This window comes from Eumetopias jubatus, unplaced genomic scaffold (genome assembly GCF_037043125.1).
Source record: "Eumetopias jubatus isolate StellerSeaLion01/CBP00866 unplaced genomic scaffold, mEumJub1_p1.0 scaffold_5, whole genome shotgun sequence".
Taxonomy (NCBI): domain Eukaryota; kingdom Metazoa; phylum Chordata; class Mammalia; order Carnivora; family Otariidae; genus Eumetopias; species Eumetopias jubatus.
The window spans coordinates 87,713,825-87,733,214 of NW_028274811.1; the positions used below are offsets into that span (position 1 = coordinate 87,713,825).

The following is a 19,390-nucleotide window of genomic DNA, read 5'->3' on the forward strand; positions in this document are numbered from 1 at the left end:
CTGGTCCTGCTCTTGCCTGTAGCTTCTCATTTCTCTTGCTCTTCTAATCCTCTCCAGGCTCCACAGTTACTTCCACCTTTATGCTTATGCAAAACACACCAGACAACTGCTCCACCACTGCCCCCAATCCCCTCCAAATCTCCCACCTCAAAATCCTAAAAGCCTAGCAACACATCAAAGCTAATGACTAAGTAATCCACAGATTCTCCCCAGTGAACGAATGCTCAAAGGACTGACTGCCTGTTTCCATCAATAGCACAAAGGATATCTTGCAGACTGGTTTCTTTGAATGTAAAGGATATTTTATTAAGCCCAAGGTATTTTAAGGGAAATCTCAGCTTGTGAAAGGTTTCACTCTGAGAAGTCTACTCCCTTGGTTCTCCTTCAGCGTACATCCTGGGCAAGTCCTGAGCAAGGCTCATAGGCTCAGACCTACAGAGACAGGCTGGCTGAGCCTTCTGATCTCAGGTGTAAGAATAAAAATTCTAACTAGTGAAAATGGATATAATCTAATATTCCTATAGATCATTAGCTTCTTCATACTGCCTTGTACTTGGTAGGTTCCCAACTTGATGAATTTAGTTGAACCAATTATCTCACAAATCAGTAGAGCAAAGGAAGTAATCTCTAAAGAAAACGGAAGCATTTTAGTTGTTAATCCTACCAGTGAATTGAAATATCAGTTTCATTTCCCGGTATCAATCTATCCTTCACTATTTCGGTCATAATGATCCCTTGATAAATGTTTGGGGGTCACAAAGACGCCCCCCTCAAGAATCAGACTAAGGCTTTAGACCCTATCATCAGAAAACTGCACACCTGGAAACACACAGAATTTTAAATACAATTTCATGAGATCCCTAAAGCCTACTGATGAATCGGAGACTAAGAAGGCCTGATCTGAAAAGAACCATGTGTGCAAAGGTAGGGGAGGCGGGAGCGAGGAAGGCAGGACTAAAGAAAAGTGGGGAAAGCTGGAAAAAGTGTGGAAGGGAGGGGAACAGGCCAAGAAGAGCCTGACTTCAAGGCCAAATATCAGACCATGTGGCTGCACTGTCAAGTGCTCTCCCTTTCTCAGTTTCAAGCCATCTTTGCTGTGCCCCCCGCGGTAACAGACAGGAGTGTACACCCCACCTCAGAGATGAGCAAACTCAGGTTCAAAGTGGTTCCAAGAGTTGCCTAAGGTCAAGTACCAAGACAGGACAGAACCAAGGCCCCGGTCCACACTCTCGGGGGTGTTTTCTGATGCTTCCCTGGCTCCTAAGCGGAGGCAGAACTCAGAGAAGACAAGAGAAAGGAAGACAGAGTAGAGAAAAGCTAAGGAAAGAAAAAGGAAGGAACTAAGTGAGGAAAAATAATGTGAGAGGAAGGGATGGAGATGACGACAGAAGGAGGGGCACTAAGGGGAAAATAAGCCTTTGTCCTCTTAGATGACATCAGGATCCCAACAACAGACGGTGCCCCAGCGTCCAGCTCGGTATAAAAAAAAAGGAGTAACAAACTGTCTTCTCAAACCTCAAAACCTAGAAAACTGTAGGATACTCGTCCAGGTTATAAAAATAGTAAAGGGAAAACAACTAAGACGGAAAGGCGTAAAGAACGACATCAACAACCCGGCAGATCAAGGAGGAAGCCGAGGCTCCTGGTGCCATAGGGAACCGTGTGGAACGAAACACAGGCGTGAACACACAACCGACAAGAGGACCGTTGCGCGTCTGGCCTCCGCAGCTCTGGACCCAAAAGGGACAGCGGACCTGCTTACCCGCAGCTACACTTTTCTAAAATCGGAATTGGCTTAAACAGCAATCCTTGTTCCTAATATTAGCCTCCCAGTGTTGGTATGAGTTACTATTATTTACTTTTAATGGTTGTGAAAAGCCACACAGCTACTGCTTTGGGTAAAAGTTGACTTGTAAACATTGTTGCATTCACTTGTGTTTCTCCTCAGACAAAATAAGAGATGTTTACATTGTTATCTGCCAGAACAGTGAAGGGGCTTAAGATCCAACAGGTAGACATTGTGGAAAAACAAAACAAAAAACCAAACCCAATATTTCCAGAGTGGCCTCAAACCTAACAGGTAAGACTTCCTTACGTGTCTCTCATACACACACACACTCACACACACACACACACACACACACACACACACACATCCACAGGTGCCTGGGTGGCTCAGTTGGTTACGCGTCTGCCTTCAACTCAGGTCAGGATCCCAGGTCCTGGGATAGAATCCAGTCAGGCTCCCTGCTCAGGGGGGAATCTGCTTCTCCCTCTGCCCCATCACCCAGCTCATGCTCACTCTCTCTCTCACAAAAATAAATAAAATCTAAACTATCCTTGTAAAAAAAAAAAAAATTCCAGCAAAAAGGAATGACAGAGGGAACAACACCCCAGAGACTACAAAGACCACACACAATCTCCAAAAAAGTAAATCTGAGTCTGTCCAGAGTTCTACTGGACATACAAGAGACTGCAAAATGTTCAAAAAGCAAATCTGCACAGTCTTTTCCCCACTGCCCCAGGCTTCGGTTCCCACAGGGGGACAGGAAGGCAACGTGTATCAAGTGCAGGCTCTGGTTTCAAAGGTAATGAAGTATTCGGACTGAATTTAGAGACTTGGCCGGCAGGAAGTAGAACATCAGCATGTTCAGAGTTCAGTTTGCCCCATTCTAGGGTTACCAGGTTCCTTTCATAAAAGCACAAAGGATGCTGCTGAGAGCTTGGCTGTGTCACACTGCTGGCCGAGGTAAGGCGGGATGAGGCTGAAGAGATTCATCCTCTCCCCAAAAAAGGAGTTTTTTGAACAAGCTGGAAGTCAGACAGGAGGAGACAACCCTTCGTCACAGACAGAAGACATATTGGGACTGTCAGAAGGGCTGCAGTTTAAATATTCAGATCTCTGATGTGGAATGAATGGGCTCTGGCAAAATCTAAAAGGCTAATAATGGAAAGAAGGGGTTAGCAGAAACAGAACATAATGAGGAAGCAGCGCCCAGAGACAGTATAATGTGTCTGCCCCCCTCCTTCCCTGCACAGTCACATGTGCACCAGAATTTTCAGGAGTGGAGAATGGAAATGGAAGATATATTTTTCCCTCTGCCCAGTTTTTGCTATGCCCCCGAGAGCTAGACCCTAGACCTCATCTTCTATAAACACAGGCAACTTATGTAACCTTCGGGCAGTATTTCTACAGGTAAAATAATGAGTCTGAAGGCCTTTGGGTCAGAGTGTGTTTTGAAAGCAAGTTCTCATTAATAGCCTTACAAAGTACATTGGCATGTCAACCAACATTCAGAACCACCGTCATTCTCAAACACACCACTAAGACCCTATAAAGAAAGCCAATCTACAAAATCCTTTAGGGAGGGCAAAGGGAGAAACTGGTGAGGGAGAAAACACCTATGAGGAATATTAAAGCTCGTGCAACTGGATCAGAAACAGGCAATTTAAGGATTTGTTGGCCACCTTTAAACCGTGTTTCATAATAACAGCAAATGGCACCATGAGCACATTTGGCCCCAAAAGACAATGTTTTTAAACAGGCCACCTTCTGAGAAGTTGAGACTAGAAGCATCTATGAGCACAACTTGGAATACAACAAGCAAAACAGAAACAGATGTGTTAAGATACTGGCTTGATCAGTAAGTACAAACAGGAGGAAAATTCGTTATTTGTTTTTTGCTTTGTTTTGTGTGGCAAATACCGAATTTTACAGCAGGAAGAGGATACCTCAGGGAAAGCTACCCTCCACACCTGGGTTTTGACAAATGAAGAAACTATCATCATTTCCTTGGGAAAGGTGTCCTAACACATTGAGATCTCACCTCTACCTAGTGTGACTCCAGCCCCTAAGAAGGCTCCACAGAGAAAGCTTTCCTAAGAAAATGACCCACTCTTGCAATGCTGTCTGGGCTATTAGTACACAGGCTTTATTGTTAGGCAAGCCAATTCAATGTGTGCCAAGCACAAGGGCTCCAAGTACTGAAGAAGGACCTTGGAGATTATCTCATCAGACTACCTCACTTTACAGAAGGAAAAAATACGACCCAGAAAAACAAAGCAAGGAGGCCAGCACTCCACATCACACTGGGAACAGGTTTCTCAGCAGTGCCACAACTGACATCTTTTGGACCAGATACTTCTTGGGTGGGGAGAGGGCTGTCCTGTGCATTGCAGGATATTTAGCAGCACCCCTGGCCAACAGTGGTCCCCCTACCCAATTGTGACAATCAAAAGTGTCTCAAAACATGGCCAAACATCCTCTGAGAGTAGAGAGGCAAGACAAAATTGCCCCCCGTTGAGAACCACTGGGTTAGAAACCGGGACGACCAGCAACCCAATCCCTCTCACTCCCAACATGGTGCTCTTTCACGAAGTGAGCACACGTTTTTAAATAAGTATGTTGGGACCAGAGAGAACTGATTAAAGCATTAAGTCATCATGAATACGGATTACATGTCAAATGATATTATTACCCAACAATTAAGAATAAGCCTTAAAAAATGAGTCTTAAAGATATGAACTACCTGCATTTATCCATCTAACTGTATGTGCCTGACATGAATATAAACACATTATGTTCATGTACACATATGAGGCTGAGACTATGAAATTTTTGAAATAAGGAGTCTCTCAGTTTTGGCTGGACAAAAGAGAGTAATGTCACGTTAAAAGATACTTCAGGGAGAAATACCTCTAGAAATGGTCACATTTCTTACCATCCTTAGACAAATTCACTACACGTTGTACCTAAATATAGACTTTTTTTTTAATTAACAAGAAGGGACCCTCATCATCAACTTATTTAATCATCTTATTATAAAGATAAGAAACTCAGTTCAAAGAGCTGCAGTTTCCTAAAACAGTGCTTCAAAACAGTGCCAGATTCCTTCTTAAACACAGATGAGAAAAAGGGGCGCCTGGGTGGCTCAGTCGTTAAGCGTCTATCTTCAGGTCAGGTCATGATCCCAGGGTCCTGGGATCGAGCTCCGCATGGGGCTCTCTTCTCAGCAGGGAGCCTGCTTCTCCCTCTCCCTATGACCCTCCCCCTGCTTGTGCTCTCTCCCTCTCTCTCTCTGTCAAATAAATAAATCTTGAAAAGAAAAGAAAAAAGAAAAAGAAATAGATGCACAGCTTCTACCACCACCAGCGACCTCTGATTTTGGAGTTCCAGATAACTACAGTATCAAATATTACCTGTTTCTCTTTTTCCGGTGTTCTCTATTAGAATTTTCTGATTCACTCCCACTGCTCGTGTTACAGCGTGAGCGTGACCTGAAGACAAAATGAGAAGAACAAAAGAAAAAAAAAAACCCACATTTATGACAAATAAAAAATTTCAGAAAGGTTCATGTTGGTTCTTCAGAATGAATTTTGCAATAAAATGACTAATCCAAACATGAGTAGCTATTATTATCTCTCCCTCAGTCAGTGCTCCCCAGTTCAGTCAGACATCTGAATGAGTCTACCGACACGTGAAAGTAGATTAGGGCAAATGTCACCCTACTCCCCAAAAAGACCATGAAATCAAGCATTTCCAACAGAACTCTGCCACGGCAAAGCCCTAAGCCCCTGAAGTGGACTAAATATGAACACAAAGTACTGTCACACCCCCGGCCCATATCAACGGAGGTAGAGCTTATTTCCCCTCCCCTGGAATTAGCACTGGTCCTGTGACTGACTTTATCAACAGAATGATGTGGAAGGGCTACTCTCTGCCAGTTCCTGGACTGTCTGTCTCTTCACAGAGTGGGTAGCTCCTGCTTCCTCCTGGAGCCATCTCAAGAAGCCGAGGCCAGCCAGGTAGAAAGGCCATGGAGAGAGAGAAGCCTCAGGCCTCCCACCATTTTGCCAAGACATCAAACAGGAGAGAGAAAGGCCTCTTGAATATTCCAGCCCCCACTGCCCTCTGACTGCAGCTTCGTATGAGACTAGCAAAACTAACCTGTTCAATCAACAGAATCATACAACATATATATGGTTGTTGTGGCTTTAAGCCACTAAGTTTTGGGGTGATTTTAAGGTAGCAATAGATAACCAAGATAGCTCCTCTGTGATACAAAAAAGCAGAAAAAAAGAAATTGCTAAGGGTGCTACAGAATGGAAGACTGAGAACCAACTGAAGCCAAAGCTGATATCTCCAAGTTAATTTTTCTATAATGACCTCAAAGGAGTCACTAACAACAACCCCCACTCTGGCTTCCACTCTGAGTAATGCTAATCCTTCCTCCCTCTCCCTGTCCCTCCTGCCATTTTTGTTTTTACCTCCTCCTTTGCTTTAGATCTGAGTCTTCACCACTGTTATGGGCTTTCCTATAGAAAACAAATAAATGAAGATATTAAAAAAATAGAAAATTATCCATTGGCTAAAGAAAGCACAGCAAAATGAGTTTCACTTCAGTTCACGTGTATCTGTTTTGTATTCGTTCATTTTTAAATCACACAATATGCCCAATTCCAGAAGTAGAACATATCACCAACCAGCCTCAAAAAGCCAGCAACCTCAAGGAGGCTGCAGTCTACCAACAACAATGCACAGCATGTCTATGAAGTATGATTCACCCAAAGATGGGACTGTCTGCAGTTTCTACATCTATAATCTGACGAGTCCAGTTCTGCCATAATCTGACTGACATCAGCTCTCACTCACATGCCCTTTCCAACACCCTGGCCTCCAAGGCCCCTGACCATTTCTCTAATAACCTCTTCACAATAACTCAGCAGCCCACATCATGGCCACACTTGGACTTTCTCATCTGTAACCACCTCCAAACACTTTGGTCTCTGGCTACAATCTCCTCCCCTTCCTACTTACACTCCTGAACAGCTCTGATGGGGCATCCTGGTTAAACATGCGGATCTGGAGCCAGACAACCTGAAGGTGGGTCCCATCTCCTCCGCCAATAAGGTGTGTGATTCCAACAAACTACTTCTCTCCTAAGTGCCTCAGTTTTCATGGAACCTCCCACAAAGGGTTGTTATGAGGATAAAATGAATACATTTAAAATGCACAGAGTAGGACCTGGCTTACTGAAGCAACCAATAAATGTTAGCTCTAATTATTATTGCTCATTTTCATGACTTCCCTTCTACTTTCTTTGACCTCAATAGAACTATTTGTTCATCGACCTTGCTACTTCCCATCTGCTCCTCTTGGCCTTTCTTCATTTCCTCCCTGACTCCACTGAGTTTTCCATCATTTTGACAACATGTATGCCAGTACTCAAAACTTCCTCCAATTCTCTGTTTTTGGTTCAGTATTTCTGGCAAGATCCCACGTATGGGTAAATCAAAATATCCAGGTTTTCTGAGCCAGTCTTCAACAGCTGGCTGACTGGTGCTGGAGGGAGTTACAACAGAAGGACACAGTTATACTACAAACTCATGTTCACAAACTTTCCCCCCACTCCCTGAATCCACAACATCTCCCCACCTTTCTCTGATCTAAGTACTCTCTCTCTCTCTCTGCAAAGCAGTTTCAAACTCTTTTTACCTTGCAACCCTCTGATAAACCGGTCCCTCTGCATCAGCAGCGGACTTTGTTCTCTCCTTCCAAAGAAAAAGTAGCCATCAGATGGCAACTCTTTCATCTTCCTGTTACCAAAAATAGCACTTGCCTACAACTCCTTCTGTGTTATTTACAGATCTGTCCTTACAACTAAGGTTAGTCCCTCCACCTGTGTTGTCTGGGTCCCATCACCTCTTATCTTCTCAATGACTTTCAGTAACTACCCTCCTACCTCTCAGATATATTCAACTTGTCCATATGGAAAATTCTCTTACCAGCTTTTCACGTTATCAAGTTTCTACTATTTAAACACACGCATGTATGGGGCGCCTGGGTGGCTCAGTCAGTTAAACGTCTGCCTTTGCCTCAGGTCATGATCTCGGGGTCCTGGCATCGAGCCCTAAATGGGCTGCAGAGAGCCTGCTTCTCCCTCTCCCTTTGCCCCTCCCCACCGCTTGTGCTCTCTCACTCTCAAATAAATTGATAAAATCTTAAAAAAAAAAAAATAAACACACACACGTCTGCTTGACTCCATATCCCCCTTCATTTTTTTCCCAGTCTCTCCTCTCTCTTTCAAAGCACCAAACTTCTTGAGAGAGGTGCCCAAGCCCGTCTCTGTTTCTTTACACTTTATCATATGTGCCTTCACACTGGTTGGGCAGACATGGCTCTTTCATGCCATCATCACGACATACGTTCCCCCACTTCACAAACATACTTACATCAAACAACATAACATTGATAGGTCTCTGTCCTTACACCAAATTTTTCAATATTTTTTACCTGGTATAAATATAATTATATATTGTTCACAGATGATCTCTACAGTGTTGAAGGAATACAATTCCATTCTTGTATAGGTTTTACAATTTTCTTAAAGATAATAATTGCCTAGTTTTCTATGTACCTATAGGTTGCTTAGTTTTCCTTGTTTTATCACTAATTCTTCATCAAAACTCTGAGAGCTGCAAAAATCCTCCTGAGATGGGTGAATAATTAGGTTAAGTTCTGCTAACATCTTCCCTGGAGCCCTGTGCCCTCCTGCTCACATCTAGATAATCTGTTCCCTAGTACTGCTGTACAAATGTCACTTTGATTACTCCCTTCACCATGATCTAGGGAACTCCTTCTGCTTCTTTGTAAGATGAATCCCATATTTCCAGTTCTCATGACTGCTTGCCTTGGTTTTGGAGGAACGTATCTTCTAGTTGTTAACAGAGAAAGTCTGCATGGCAGGTACCTTTTCTTTTGAGAGCTGGAATTTCTCAAAACACCTTTGACACACGTAATTATAGTTTTCTGGGCTTGGAATCCGAAATTGAAAAGAATCTCCCCTCAGCGTTTTGAAGGCAATGCTTACTTTCTTTCTCTGACATTGCTGTTAAGGAGCCCAATGCCACCATCCTGATTTGTCAACATTTGTGCATGAACTTTTTCTCTCTCATATTCCTCCCTTCCTGGAAGTTTTAAAAATTCTCTCTTAACCTATAATGTTCTGAAATTTAATGATACTGGATCTTGGTCTGGATCTAATTTTCCAGTCTATTACACCAAATGCTCCATAGCTTTTCTCTATAACGTCTGATCATTCAGTTTGGCATATTTTCTTGTACTACTTCTTTAACAGTTTCCTCTTCTGCATTTTTTTTCCCTTGGAAATTTCACTACTCAAATGTTTGATATCCAGGCTTGATAATTGTTTATCCTTATGTTCCATATATCTGTTTTATTTTTGTTCTACTTTGGGGATGATTTCCTTAACTTTATCTTCCAAACCTTCTACTAATTATTTTAAATTCTGCTACAGGAATTTGAAGTCTAAGAATTCCTACTTGTTCTTCTCTTTTGATATCAAATTTTTTTCTCAAGATAATTATACTTTGGGAGTGCCTGGGTGGCTCAGTCAGTTAAGCATCTGCCTCCGGCTCAGGTCATGATCCCAGAGTCCTGGGATTGAGCCCTGCATGGGGTTCCCTGCTCAGCAGGGAGTCTGCTTCTCCCTCTCCCTCTGCCCCTCCCCCCAGCTCGTGCTCTCACGTGCTCTCTCGCTCTCTCAAAGAAATAGTCTTTTTTAGGGGCGTCTGGCTGGCTCAGTCATTAAGCATCTGCCTTCGGCTCAGATCATGATCCCAGAGTCCTGGGATCGAGCCCCGCATTGGGCTCCCTGCTCTGCAGGAAGCCTGCTTCTCCCTCTCCCACTCTCCCTGCTTGTGTTCCCTCTCTCGCTGTGTCTCTGTCAAATAAATAAATAAAATCTTTTCAAAAAATAAAATAAATAAATAAAATCTTTTTTAAAAAACGATAATTATACCTTTAAGACATTTTTCTTATATTGTCTCTATTTCCTGTGAGTACACACATGCACACACACCCACTGCTCATTGTCTGTTTCAGTCTCTGTCTGTCCAAACAGAAGCTATCGTCAAATGCCAAGTGATTACGGCTCTCTCTTCATATTTAAGAATTAGGCACTAAAAGGACTGAAACCCTCTGGATGGTGCAAAGAATGTTAACTGATGGCTTCACTGCAATGTGGAACAAAGTGATGTGGGCAGTCTCAACTATTTCACTGGTGGATACTTTGAAAGTTGGTATCTGTATGTCTTCTCTCTTATATCTGTCTTTCTTACAGTGAGATTCTCTGATCTCATGCTTGGGAGATACATATCTGGCTTCTAGTGTTCTGGGAATGAAGAAGAAAGGGAGCTCTTTCATAAGCAGATTTTCACTCTAGATTTTTCCTGTGGCCAAAATGTCTCTGTCTCTTTTCTCTAAAAGTAATTTCCTCTGAACGTAATTCTCTTCAACCAAGCCAAATAAATGCTGGAGTTTCTCCCAGCTCTGTCATTGGCTTGGTCTTTGCATTCTATCTCTGCTGTCTACCTAGAGAGTCTCATCTCTGTTTCATATTTCAATTTACATCTTTAAGAAATTTAAATTTTAGCCAATAGCCAATCTATCTCCAGACTTATATCCAACAATCCATGTGGATCCTGCACTTGGACTTCTCAAAGATTCCACAAATGCAATCGATCAAAAACCACTCACAATCATCCCTTTCAAGCTTGTAACGTCCCAGTGATTATTATTTCAGTGCATCACACTTCAAGCCTGGCTTTCATTCTTGACATCAGTTACTCCTTCACCTGTCATATCAAACCTCCCAGCCCTATTGATTTTACCTGCCAACAGGTCTCAAAATATCCACTTCCTTAAATCTCTACATCACCACCTTGGCCCGAGCTCCCATTAGCCTTTGCCAGGACTTGCATGGTAGTCTGCTGGCTGGCTCTCTCTTTCCCCTACTGCTCTCTTCAACCTTTTCTCCACAGGACAGTAAGGCTCATCTTTACAGAGTACAAATGTGATCTTGTGACCGCCCTTCTAAAAACGACTGGGCCTAACAACCCAAATCCTCAGGTGTCCTATGAGGTGTTTCTCTCTGGACTCATTTATTCCCCACTCCCTTCCACCCTAAGGCCTCTGCACTTGCTAGCTCCTTCACCTCTCTTTGCCTGTTCTTGTCTCAAATTCCAGCTCAAGCATCTAGCCTCTGAGAACCTTTCCCTGACCTCCTTGACTCAGCAATGCAGCAAAACTTCCCATCATGGTGCTGGTAATACAGATATTTGTATGATAAAAGTTATCAAGCAGTTATTCTTAGGACACGTGTGCTTTTCTGTATGCATGTTAGGTTTCGATAAAGTTTTTTTTTTTAATTCCCCTAAGCACCACATAACTCTCTCCAAGAATATATAAAAGTCATAAGTGCACATGCGTTTGTATGATTCATGTATTTCTTCCCCAACAAACTGTAAACTCCCAAAGGGCAGGGACTTTCTCTAGTGCTGTTTAACACAGGGCCTGCATAAAGTAGGCACTCAATAGACATTTCTGAGTGTAAAGATGGGTAAGGGTGAAAATAAACTGTACAATCAGAAAGTAGGCTGGCTGGCTTTTTCTAGAACAGGAATGTTTAAAACAAGCAGGCTTCAGGGTCTCCATGAACCATGAAATTATATGAAAGTGTGTATGTTTATTTAATTATATACTTTCCCCCCTAAGGAATGATCCGACCTTTCATCAGATTCTCAGAGTTCTGTCACCCAAAAAGGTTAAGGACCAGTGTTCTAAACTCAGCCAGAATTTGAAAGATGTACCCATCTAATGACAAACAACTGGCAAAATATAAAATTTTGTTATCTTTTGCAAAACATGTTATTCTGGCATCCATTACAAAATAGAATTTCCTATTATTAAATTTAAGTCCTTGAGATTCTTTCATGGTGTTGACAAATCTGTTTTAAATGTCAGAGTTACTCTAGCCATGCAGGGATTTGTGCTCGGGGGCAAGGTAAATATCTGTGAAGATAAAGCAAGACTGACAAGGACAGGGACATTCAGAGGGCATTGACAGTAGAAAGGAATGAAGAACGAGCTTTAGCTCTTCTTTGCGAGCATGTAGCAATGGCTAGTCTCCTCAAAACACTCATGCCCAATAAAAGACCTTTCAAGTGGTACACATAACCAGACAGAAGGCTCTACGGCTACTCAGACAAAAAGATTCTCTTCCCTATAAATCAAAACAGTCTTTCCCCTGGACTGTGCCAAAGAAAGGATCCTGTATCCACTCACCACAATTACTCATCTGTATTTCACAGAAAGCCAACACAAAAATATGTATCTCAATATAGAAGGCATGAAGTCTAGATTTCAGAATGTATACGCTCCAAACTATTTCAAGCAATTAGTTGGGGGAAAAAACTAATGTAAATTTTGGTATATTTTAGCAAAACTTGATAAATTCATTTCCAAGTATATTAAAATCAAAATGACCATCTGCTCGACATGTGCAATTATATTATTTAGGGAATGCTGTCAAAGTACACTAGTAATGAAGGACGAAAAACTATAAAAACCTATTTAACAATAATCATGCAGTGCCAAATTCTTAAAATATTTAGTGATTCCCACTACCCAATGCCCCCTCAACACACATACACATACAAATGCACTTTAAAGTATTTCCCTGCGGTATTGCCTGGGTTTTAAGTGCTGTCCAAGTCGAACGAATCCTTAATAGGGAGGGCAGGAAATCTTTCCCCCTGCTCTATATTTAAATGATGATTTATTATCCCTGCCTTTTACAGATGAAAAGATCTGGATCCAAATCACAAAGGACAGTTACCTGCAGCCCCCTAGCCCCTGTTTTCTCATCTAGGCCAAGTAACTTCCACTGGTACGCAGCCCCATCCCAACCCACCTATAATCTCCCCTGTTTTGTCAAGACTGGAAGCCTGAAAACTACATTTTCTCAGACTCCTTTGCCAGCTGGGTTCCACTCAGAGAGGTGCTCAGCTAAGATATGAAGGCAGGAGAGAAGGGGACCAGTTTTGCTTCTGACACACCCGTGGCATTCAGTCTTGCTCTCCTGAGAAGTAGGAGCCCCACAGCATCAGCTACGGTGGTGGTCCCTCTGGCGGTGGCAGCAAGAGTATTTGCGACAGTGATGGTGCCCACAGCCACGTCGGCAGCAAGCATGGATTCAGGAAGGCCAGCTCCAAGGCAGAAATAGCTTTGATCCTGCCAGTCCAGGGCCAGTAGAGCACCCAGATCTAAGGGTGCACCTCCCTGCCTTTAGTTCCTTCAATGCTACTCAAACTTGCATGCAATTCCCTGCCTTAATCCCTCTCTGCTGGAAATGCCTAGTGACTGAGGGATATATATGCCATTTTCCAGAGGGTTATTATGAGGATCAGATAATATATAGCAAGCAATTTTGCTCAGTCCTTGGAACATAATAAATGTCAACTATTATCCCTTTGTTCTATCTAATCACTGGTGGTCACGATTTAGCTCCCCCTTTCCAGACCTACTAGGTGAAGGTGTTGTTGACCCCTGTCTCCCTAACAATCAAAGGATTTCGGTGAAGCTGGACCTGGTTTGAGAAAGCTGGGGAACAAGACTCTGGGAAACACAGAAGCCAAAGGAAATGAACCAGGGATGGACCAGCAAGTAAGTATCAATAAGGGCAGAGAAGAAAGAAGGGCTTTTGTTTCCCTGATCCACAGTGATCTTGATGGTTATGAGAACATGACATGAACTTCTCATACTTACAAAAGTCACAAAATACCATTATGTAGGTACTCAAAGTAAAACACAGTGTCTGTGAAGTAGGAATGAAATGAATTTCACTGGTCATTTCTAGGTCTTCTTCTCTTGGACCTGTCACATTGCCCAGACTGCTTTTCAGAGAGTCCAAAACTTCTAGATATGGACTTTTTAAAAAAAAATTAAGTACATGCAAATATAATCACAAAAACAACCTGACCTGCTGGGTAAAATGTAACAGGATCCATTTTCCCTGTGTTTTGAAAGGGGTTTTACTCAAGTGTATGCAACAACATCAGTCTGGAGAACAGGATACTAAGCCTCAGCTAAGATTTACCTATAAACGTAATTGTGTCTTCTCAGGTCAGAGCATTTAATATCTTTGATACATAAAAATATAACACTAATATATTATTAAATTATATCACTAATATATATTATATATAACATATTATACATACTATATAATACATATTGTTAAAATAGATAACATAGCGTGTATTTTTTAACTTATCAGTCTTAATTACTGTACAGAAAGCAAGTTTCCTACCAGTACCTTATGAAATTATTCTCCGAAACCTGGGCTGTTTAAAGAGAAATGCTTCAGGATCCCTAGCTCATTTTATCTCAAAAACAAAAACAAAAACAAAAACAAACCATAATCTTTCTGTTATTCTTGGGAGGACAGTCTTGACATTATGAGAATAACTTGTGACAAAAATGTGACCGGGACCCAGAGCTTCTGTTGAAAATTAAAAACCAAGGGCCTATGTTGAGCTCACCTCCTCCTCGTTGGCTGTACGGAGTCGTCGCTCCCACAGGAGGGGTTTCGGCGGCGCGTGTAGGGGAACTTCGGGGATTTCACGCGGTCATTGGGAGAGTTATAGAGTCCACTGGAGTAGAAGGGGAAGGGTCAACGAGATCAAAAATGCCCACAGAGGCCCTGGAGGAGCAGACACCCCAGCCCCCACCTACAGAAGTGTCCCCCTCTCAGGGATATACTGGATCATGGGCATACAGTTCTCTTTGCTGACAAGATTTACTGAAAGAAAAGGGAGGTAAGATCTGGCAAGTCAAATCGTTAAGAGTCATTATCTTTCAGGAATAGATCTGTCTCACTGGCCTTCAATGGTAAGAAATGAACACACAATTGATGGTAATAATAACAATTTGCATTTATGGCAAACTGACCCTATGCCAGGCACTGACTGAGCTAAAAGCTTTATATTCCTTATCCTAGCTAATCGTCCTAACAACCACAAGCACTGAGGTACAATTATTAGGCCCATGTAACAGAAAAGAAAGTGGAAATACAGAATGTTTAATTGAGTAGCCCAAGCGAAGGAGCTAGGAAGTGGCGGAGTTAGAATTTGAACCCCTGGGTCATCGTACCTGGAATCACCACGACCATAAAGCCAGTAAGGTATAATGCTGGTGTGTTGCTGGTTTGGTATTTGTGGACAGAGAGAAACTGAATATATGGATATTTTTGTGAATAAAATTCTTCTAAGAATCATTAGTCCTCAAATACACTTTTCAAGTACGGTTTTTTAAGGACTATAAAATAGAGGGGATTATCATTAATATGTCATTTAGAGTTCAAAAACACACTCTTTACTCTAAGCCATCATAACGACATTCCAGGTAGTGTCTTAATGCATAGTTTCCGTTCCTGTCTTCCAGGAGAAAGTTTCCCCGTTAGGATACATCCTGCTGATTTCTACTTCAAAAGTTCTCCGTCATGCTGATTTAGGAATCTGACTGCCTTGTCCATAGCTGGTAACACCCAGTCACAAAGCAGTTGGATTCCATTATTTAATGAGCTGCAATCACTAATCCCATTTCTACTGTTCTCCTTTAGAAAAACAATGATTCTCTTTACCTCTGGGGGCCGTTTTCTTGCCATGGTGCGTGAGATTTGCCTCCTTGCGTATCAGGGCTATTTTCATTCTTTACTTTCTTAAAGCTTTAATTTAAAAAAGAAAAAACATGGAAAATAAATTAACGGGAGAATAAAAGGAAGTTAACTCACATATTTACTTCTTCAGTGAAATTGTTCAACAAATGTTCTAAAATGTGTTTTTATTTATACCCGTGACTCATTCCAAACAGAATATGAAGTGGCTGCCTAAAACAATTCACATCTCCAGCGAGTACTTTTGGGCCCCCCTCCACCTTTTTTTCTGGTATTACTGCTTTAAGTCAACAAAAGCCAGCTCATCCACTGTTAGGAAACTTTGAAGAGAGTCCACCTGCAGGACAGGAAGCAAGGGCAAGGGTTGAGGCAAGAAAAGAAGAAAGCTGACAAGGAAGGAAAGCTGGGGTATGAGGGCTCATGAGGCTGGCTCCCTCTTTTCAGTTCTGGATCTAAATCTGTGCAGGTAGGTCAGCTGTGGACAAGTTCAGGCTACCCAAACCGACCTTTCCTGGCCCCCAGCTTCCGCCATATCTTGGCTTCATCCTTCCAAATCAGAATGACCTCCAAACGCTATTTCCTGACCTAGTATCATCTTTCTGCCCTAAGAATGTAAATATAACTGAGTTGTTATTCAATCTCAACAAATTGTTTTAGACACACAGGGGAGACAGAGAGGAAAGGACTCATCAGAAGCCTTGGGCCACCACTGAGGGAGGGGAGGTGTATCACCTCTCACATCCCCAGAGTCTCAGCCTCAGGAAAAGATAGAGTTACTTAACTTCTAATCCACATTTAACCCTGGCTTTTTGAGGTATCCTCTATATAAATGTCCTTGAACATGGTCATAGCAGGTCATAGCAGGATTCTTTATAACAGCCAACAAAGAAGAGAGGAAAAAAATGACAAGGTCATTTCAAAAAAGGAAATAAACTTGTATCCTACTGCACCCATACAGAAATCAATATAAACCTAGAAGTTATATATTTGACATAGGCACTTAATTCATTGTATTAGCATACAGTAGGTAGGTTTTATTTTTTGACCAATACATTATTTTGATTAAACTTAAATAATCTCTGGAAGATCAAATGCCCAAAGTAAAATCTCACTTTTGACATGAGAAGAATAAATACGGTAGGTACTTAATACAACAGTACAAAGTGTGTGTGTTTAATAAATCAGAAAGAAAAAAGGGGAAAGCGAAGAGGGAAACTGAGAAATTCAGTAGGGAGATGAAAGGGGAAATGGGAGAGCAGGCGAAAGAGAATAAGGAAATCCTGGGTGGCTGATTAATTGCATTCACTCCTGACGCCATTTCTCGTCTGGAACTTGAGTGGGAAAATCTGGTGGCCCTTCAGGTATCAGTCCTATCAGCAAGAATGCAGTTGTAAAGGGGACTGAACTCCTTCTGTACATTCTAAAAAGGCTTGGGATCTGAATTTCATGGCAGATTACTGTTCTTATGTTGGACTTACCATAAGCGTACCCTGTACATACAGATTAAGCGGACACTCTATCCACAGCTGTGAGGCTGACTGAGGCAAGCACGGTCAACTAAAGTGTCTACAAAGGCAAAGAGCCTGGCATCCCAAAGAGAATCCATAAAGGGAGTGTCCCCGAACTAAACAAAAGAAAATGTAAGCAAAACCTGGGGGAAAACACCACAACTCTGAGAATCCTCATATCTTAGAATTCTTTTGCTAGGAAATTATAAACTGTATTCCTCCACGTAGCCACAATCCAGCTGAATGAAGACACCATTATTTACTAACAAAAGATGGAGCAGATGGTCAAAGGCGTCTGTCAAGGTCACGTATTTCTGACTGCTTGGACTTCTCCATGATGTGGGGAGCTATCGCTGTAGACAAAGTGAGCTGATGAAAGCTGCTCATTGTATTTCTCAAATGCTGTTCCGTGAACATAATTGGAGATAGGAAAAACTGACGCCGAAACAGTGTCTTAGCAGAGAACAAGGCTGATCTTTCACGGGAACAATCCATGTCATATATTGAGAGAAAGCCTTTCCGCTGGGGAATGCTGCTGGGAAAATTGATGCAGAGGACCATGACAACTCTTCATACATATGCAATCACTGACTTCAGAAGCCCTGCGCCTCTAAATGCTATAAGCCCTCTTCCCAGGGCCACAGTTCAGTGCACCACGGTGATGAACACAGTACATTAAACATGAATATCATCTACTTTATGTCACAGGTCCCTCTGAGTAAGTCCATGATATCATGCCATTTTAACAATCACGTGGAATTTTTCCCTTCGCTGCCAAGAATGCAGACCGCGGACTGTGAGTTCACCATGCTGTGCCAGCAGCAGGAGCATTTCCTTCAAATGAGAGAGGCAGGTCCTGTTGTTTATATTCCACTGACAATCTTTTTTTTTAATTTATTTATCTGACAGACAGTGAGAGACAGCAAGAGAGGGGGAACACAAGCAGGAGGAGTGGGAGAGGGAGAAGCAGGCTTCCTGCAGAGCAGGGAGCCCAATGTGGGGCTCGATCCCAGGACCCTGGGATCATGACCTGAGCCGAAGGCAGACGCTTAACGACTAAGCAACCCAGGCGCCCCTCCACTGGCATTTTAAAGTATTCTTTGGCTCACAGACTATTTTGATCAAAAGTATTAACTATCAAAGTAAAAAGATTCTTCACCTTGCCAACAGGAAAAAGCATTTTTGTGACAGCATATCGTCATGTGTTCTTTCAGTTAACCGACTGACCTTTTTATCGGTGAAGGTGCAATAATTTTAGTCGTTCCTTCATTTTCTCCATCTTCCACATTTGCTGTTACCCGATTTATGCTGTTTGATCCTAGCAGCAAAGAGGGGGAAGGAAAGATGGAAGAAAAGAGATAGTGGTGAAAAAAAAATACAAAGAAACCAAAAAGTTATTTTAAAATGCAACTTTAGGGACATCATGGCACATTTTATTGATAAATTATAATTCTAAATAAATAATGAATCAGCCAATAAATCTAAGGTACTATTCTCTGACATGTACTAAGCCCTCACCATAACAACGTCCAAGGGGGTCTAGGATATGACACTTGAAAATGGGCCCTTTTAGGGGCGCCTGGGTGGCTCAGTTGGTTGGGCGACTGCCTTCGGCTCGGGTCATGATCCTGGAGTCCCGGGATCGAGTCCCGCATCGGGCTCCCTGCTCGGCGGGGAGTCTGCTTCTCCCTCTGACCCTCTCCCCTCTCATGCTCTCTCTCTATCTCATTCTCTCTCTCAAATAAATAAAAATCTTAAAAAAAAAAAAAAGAAAAGAAAATGGGCCCTTTTGAAACTTTAAGAGTTAACTAAGTCCCCATATCATGGATATTCTTTAGACTGTTAAAACAGGATTCTAAAATATTTAGTACTATATATTGGTATGTAAGACCTAATAATCAGGCCCTGATAACTATGGTGAAGAAATGACTGTTTTTTGGCATGCCATGATAGCCCCCATTCTAAATCAAACCAAAAATATTCCAAATCATAATGCAAACGGCAAAAAAGAGTAATAGAGATGTTATTTCTATCACTCACATGTTAAAAAAAAAAGTTCTCAAATGTGTGGGTTTTTTTTTTATACAAACATCTCTAAAAGCCTAAAACTGCTTAAAAGCTACTATTCCACTTATTTGCATCCATGCTAGATGTACCAGCAGAGGGAGCCCCCAGCAGACACAATGTTGGAAATCAGGCTCCAAATAAAGATAAGTAGCCAGGCCCACCCAGGAAGTCTGGATCCCATTCTCAGGACACAGGCTGATGAGCCTGCGGGGGTGACACGTGAGGACTGATGATGACTCTTCTCAAATGGTGTGCGCCTCACTCTGGGAAGTACAAGGG

General features: G+C 42.2%; 1 protein-coding gene across 1 annotated transcript in view; it reads right to left on the reverse strand.

Annotated features, from left to right (window-relative positions):
* EPB41L4A (erythrocyte membrane protein band 4.1 like 4A) overlaps nt 1-19,390 on the reverse strand; it is a 242,192-nt gene that overhangs the window by 30,261 nt on the left and 192,541 nt on the right. Inside the window, exons 14-18 of the mRNA XM_028102759.2 lie at nt 18,272-18,362; nt 15,504-15,587; nt 14,404-14,514; nt 6,268-6,315; nt 5,200-5,277 (exon numbers count right to left, since the gene is read on the reverse strand). Coding sequence (XP_027958560.1) covers nt 5,200-5,277; nt 6,268-6,315; nt 14,404-14,514; nt 15,504-15,587; nt 18,272-18,362 — 412 coding nt within the window. The remainder of the gene's footprint in view (nt 1-5,199; nt 5,278-6,267; nt 6,316-14,403; nt 14,515-15,503; nt 15,588-18,271; nt 18,363-19,390) is intronic.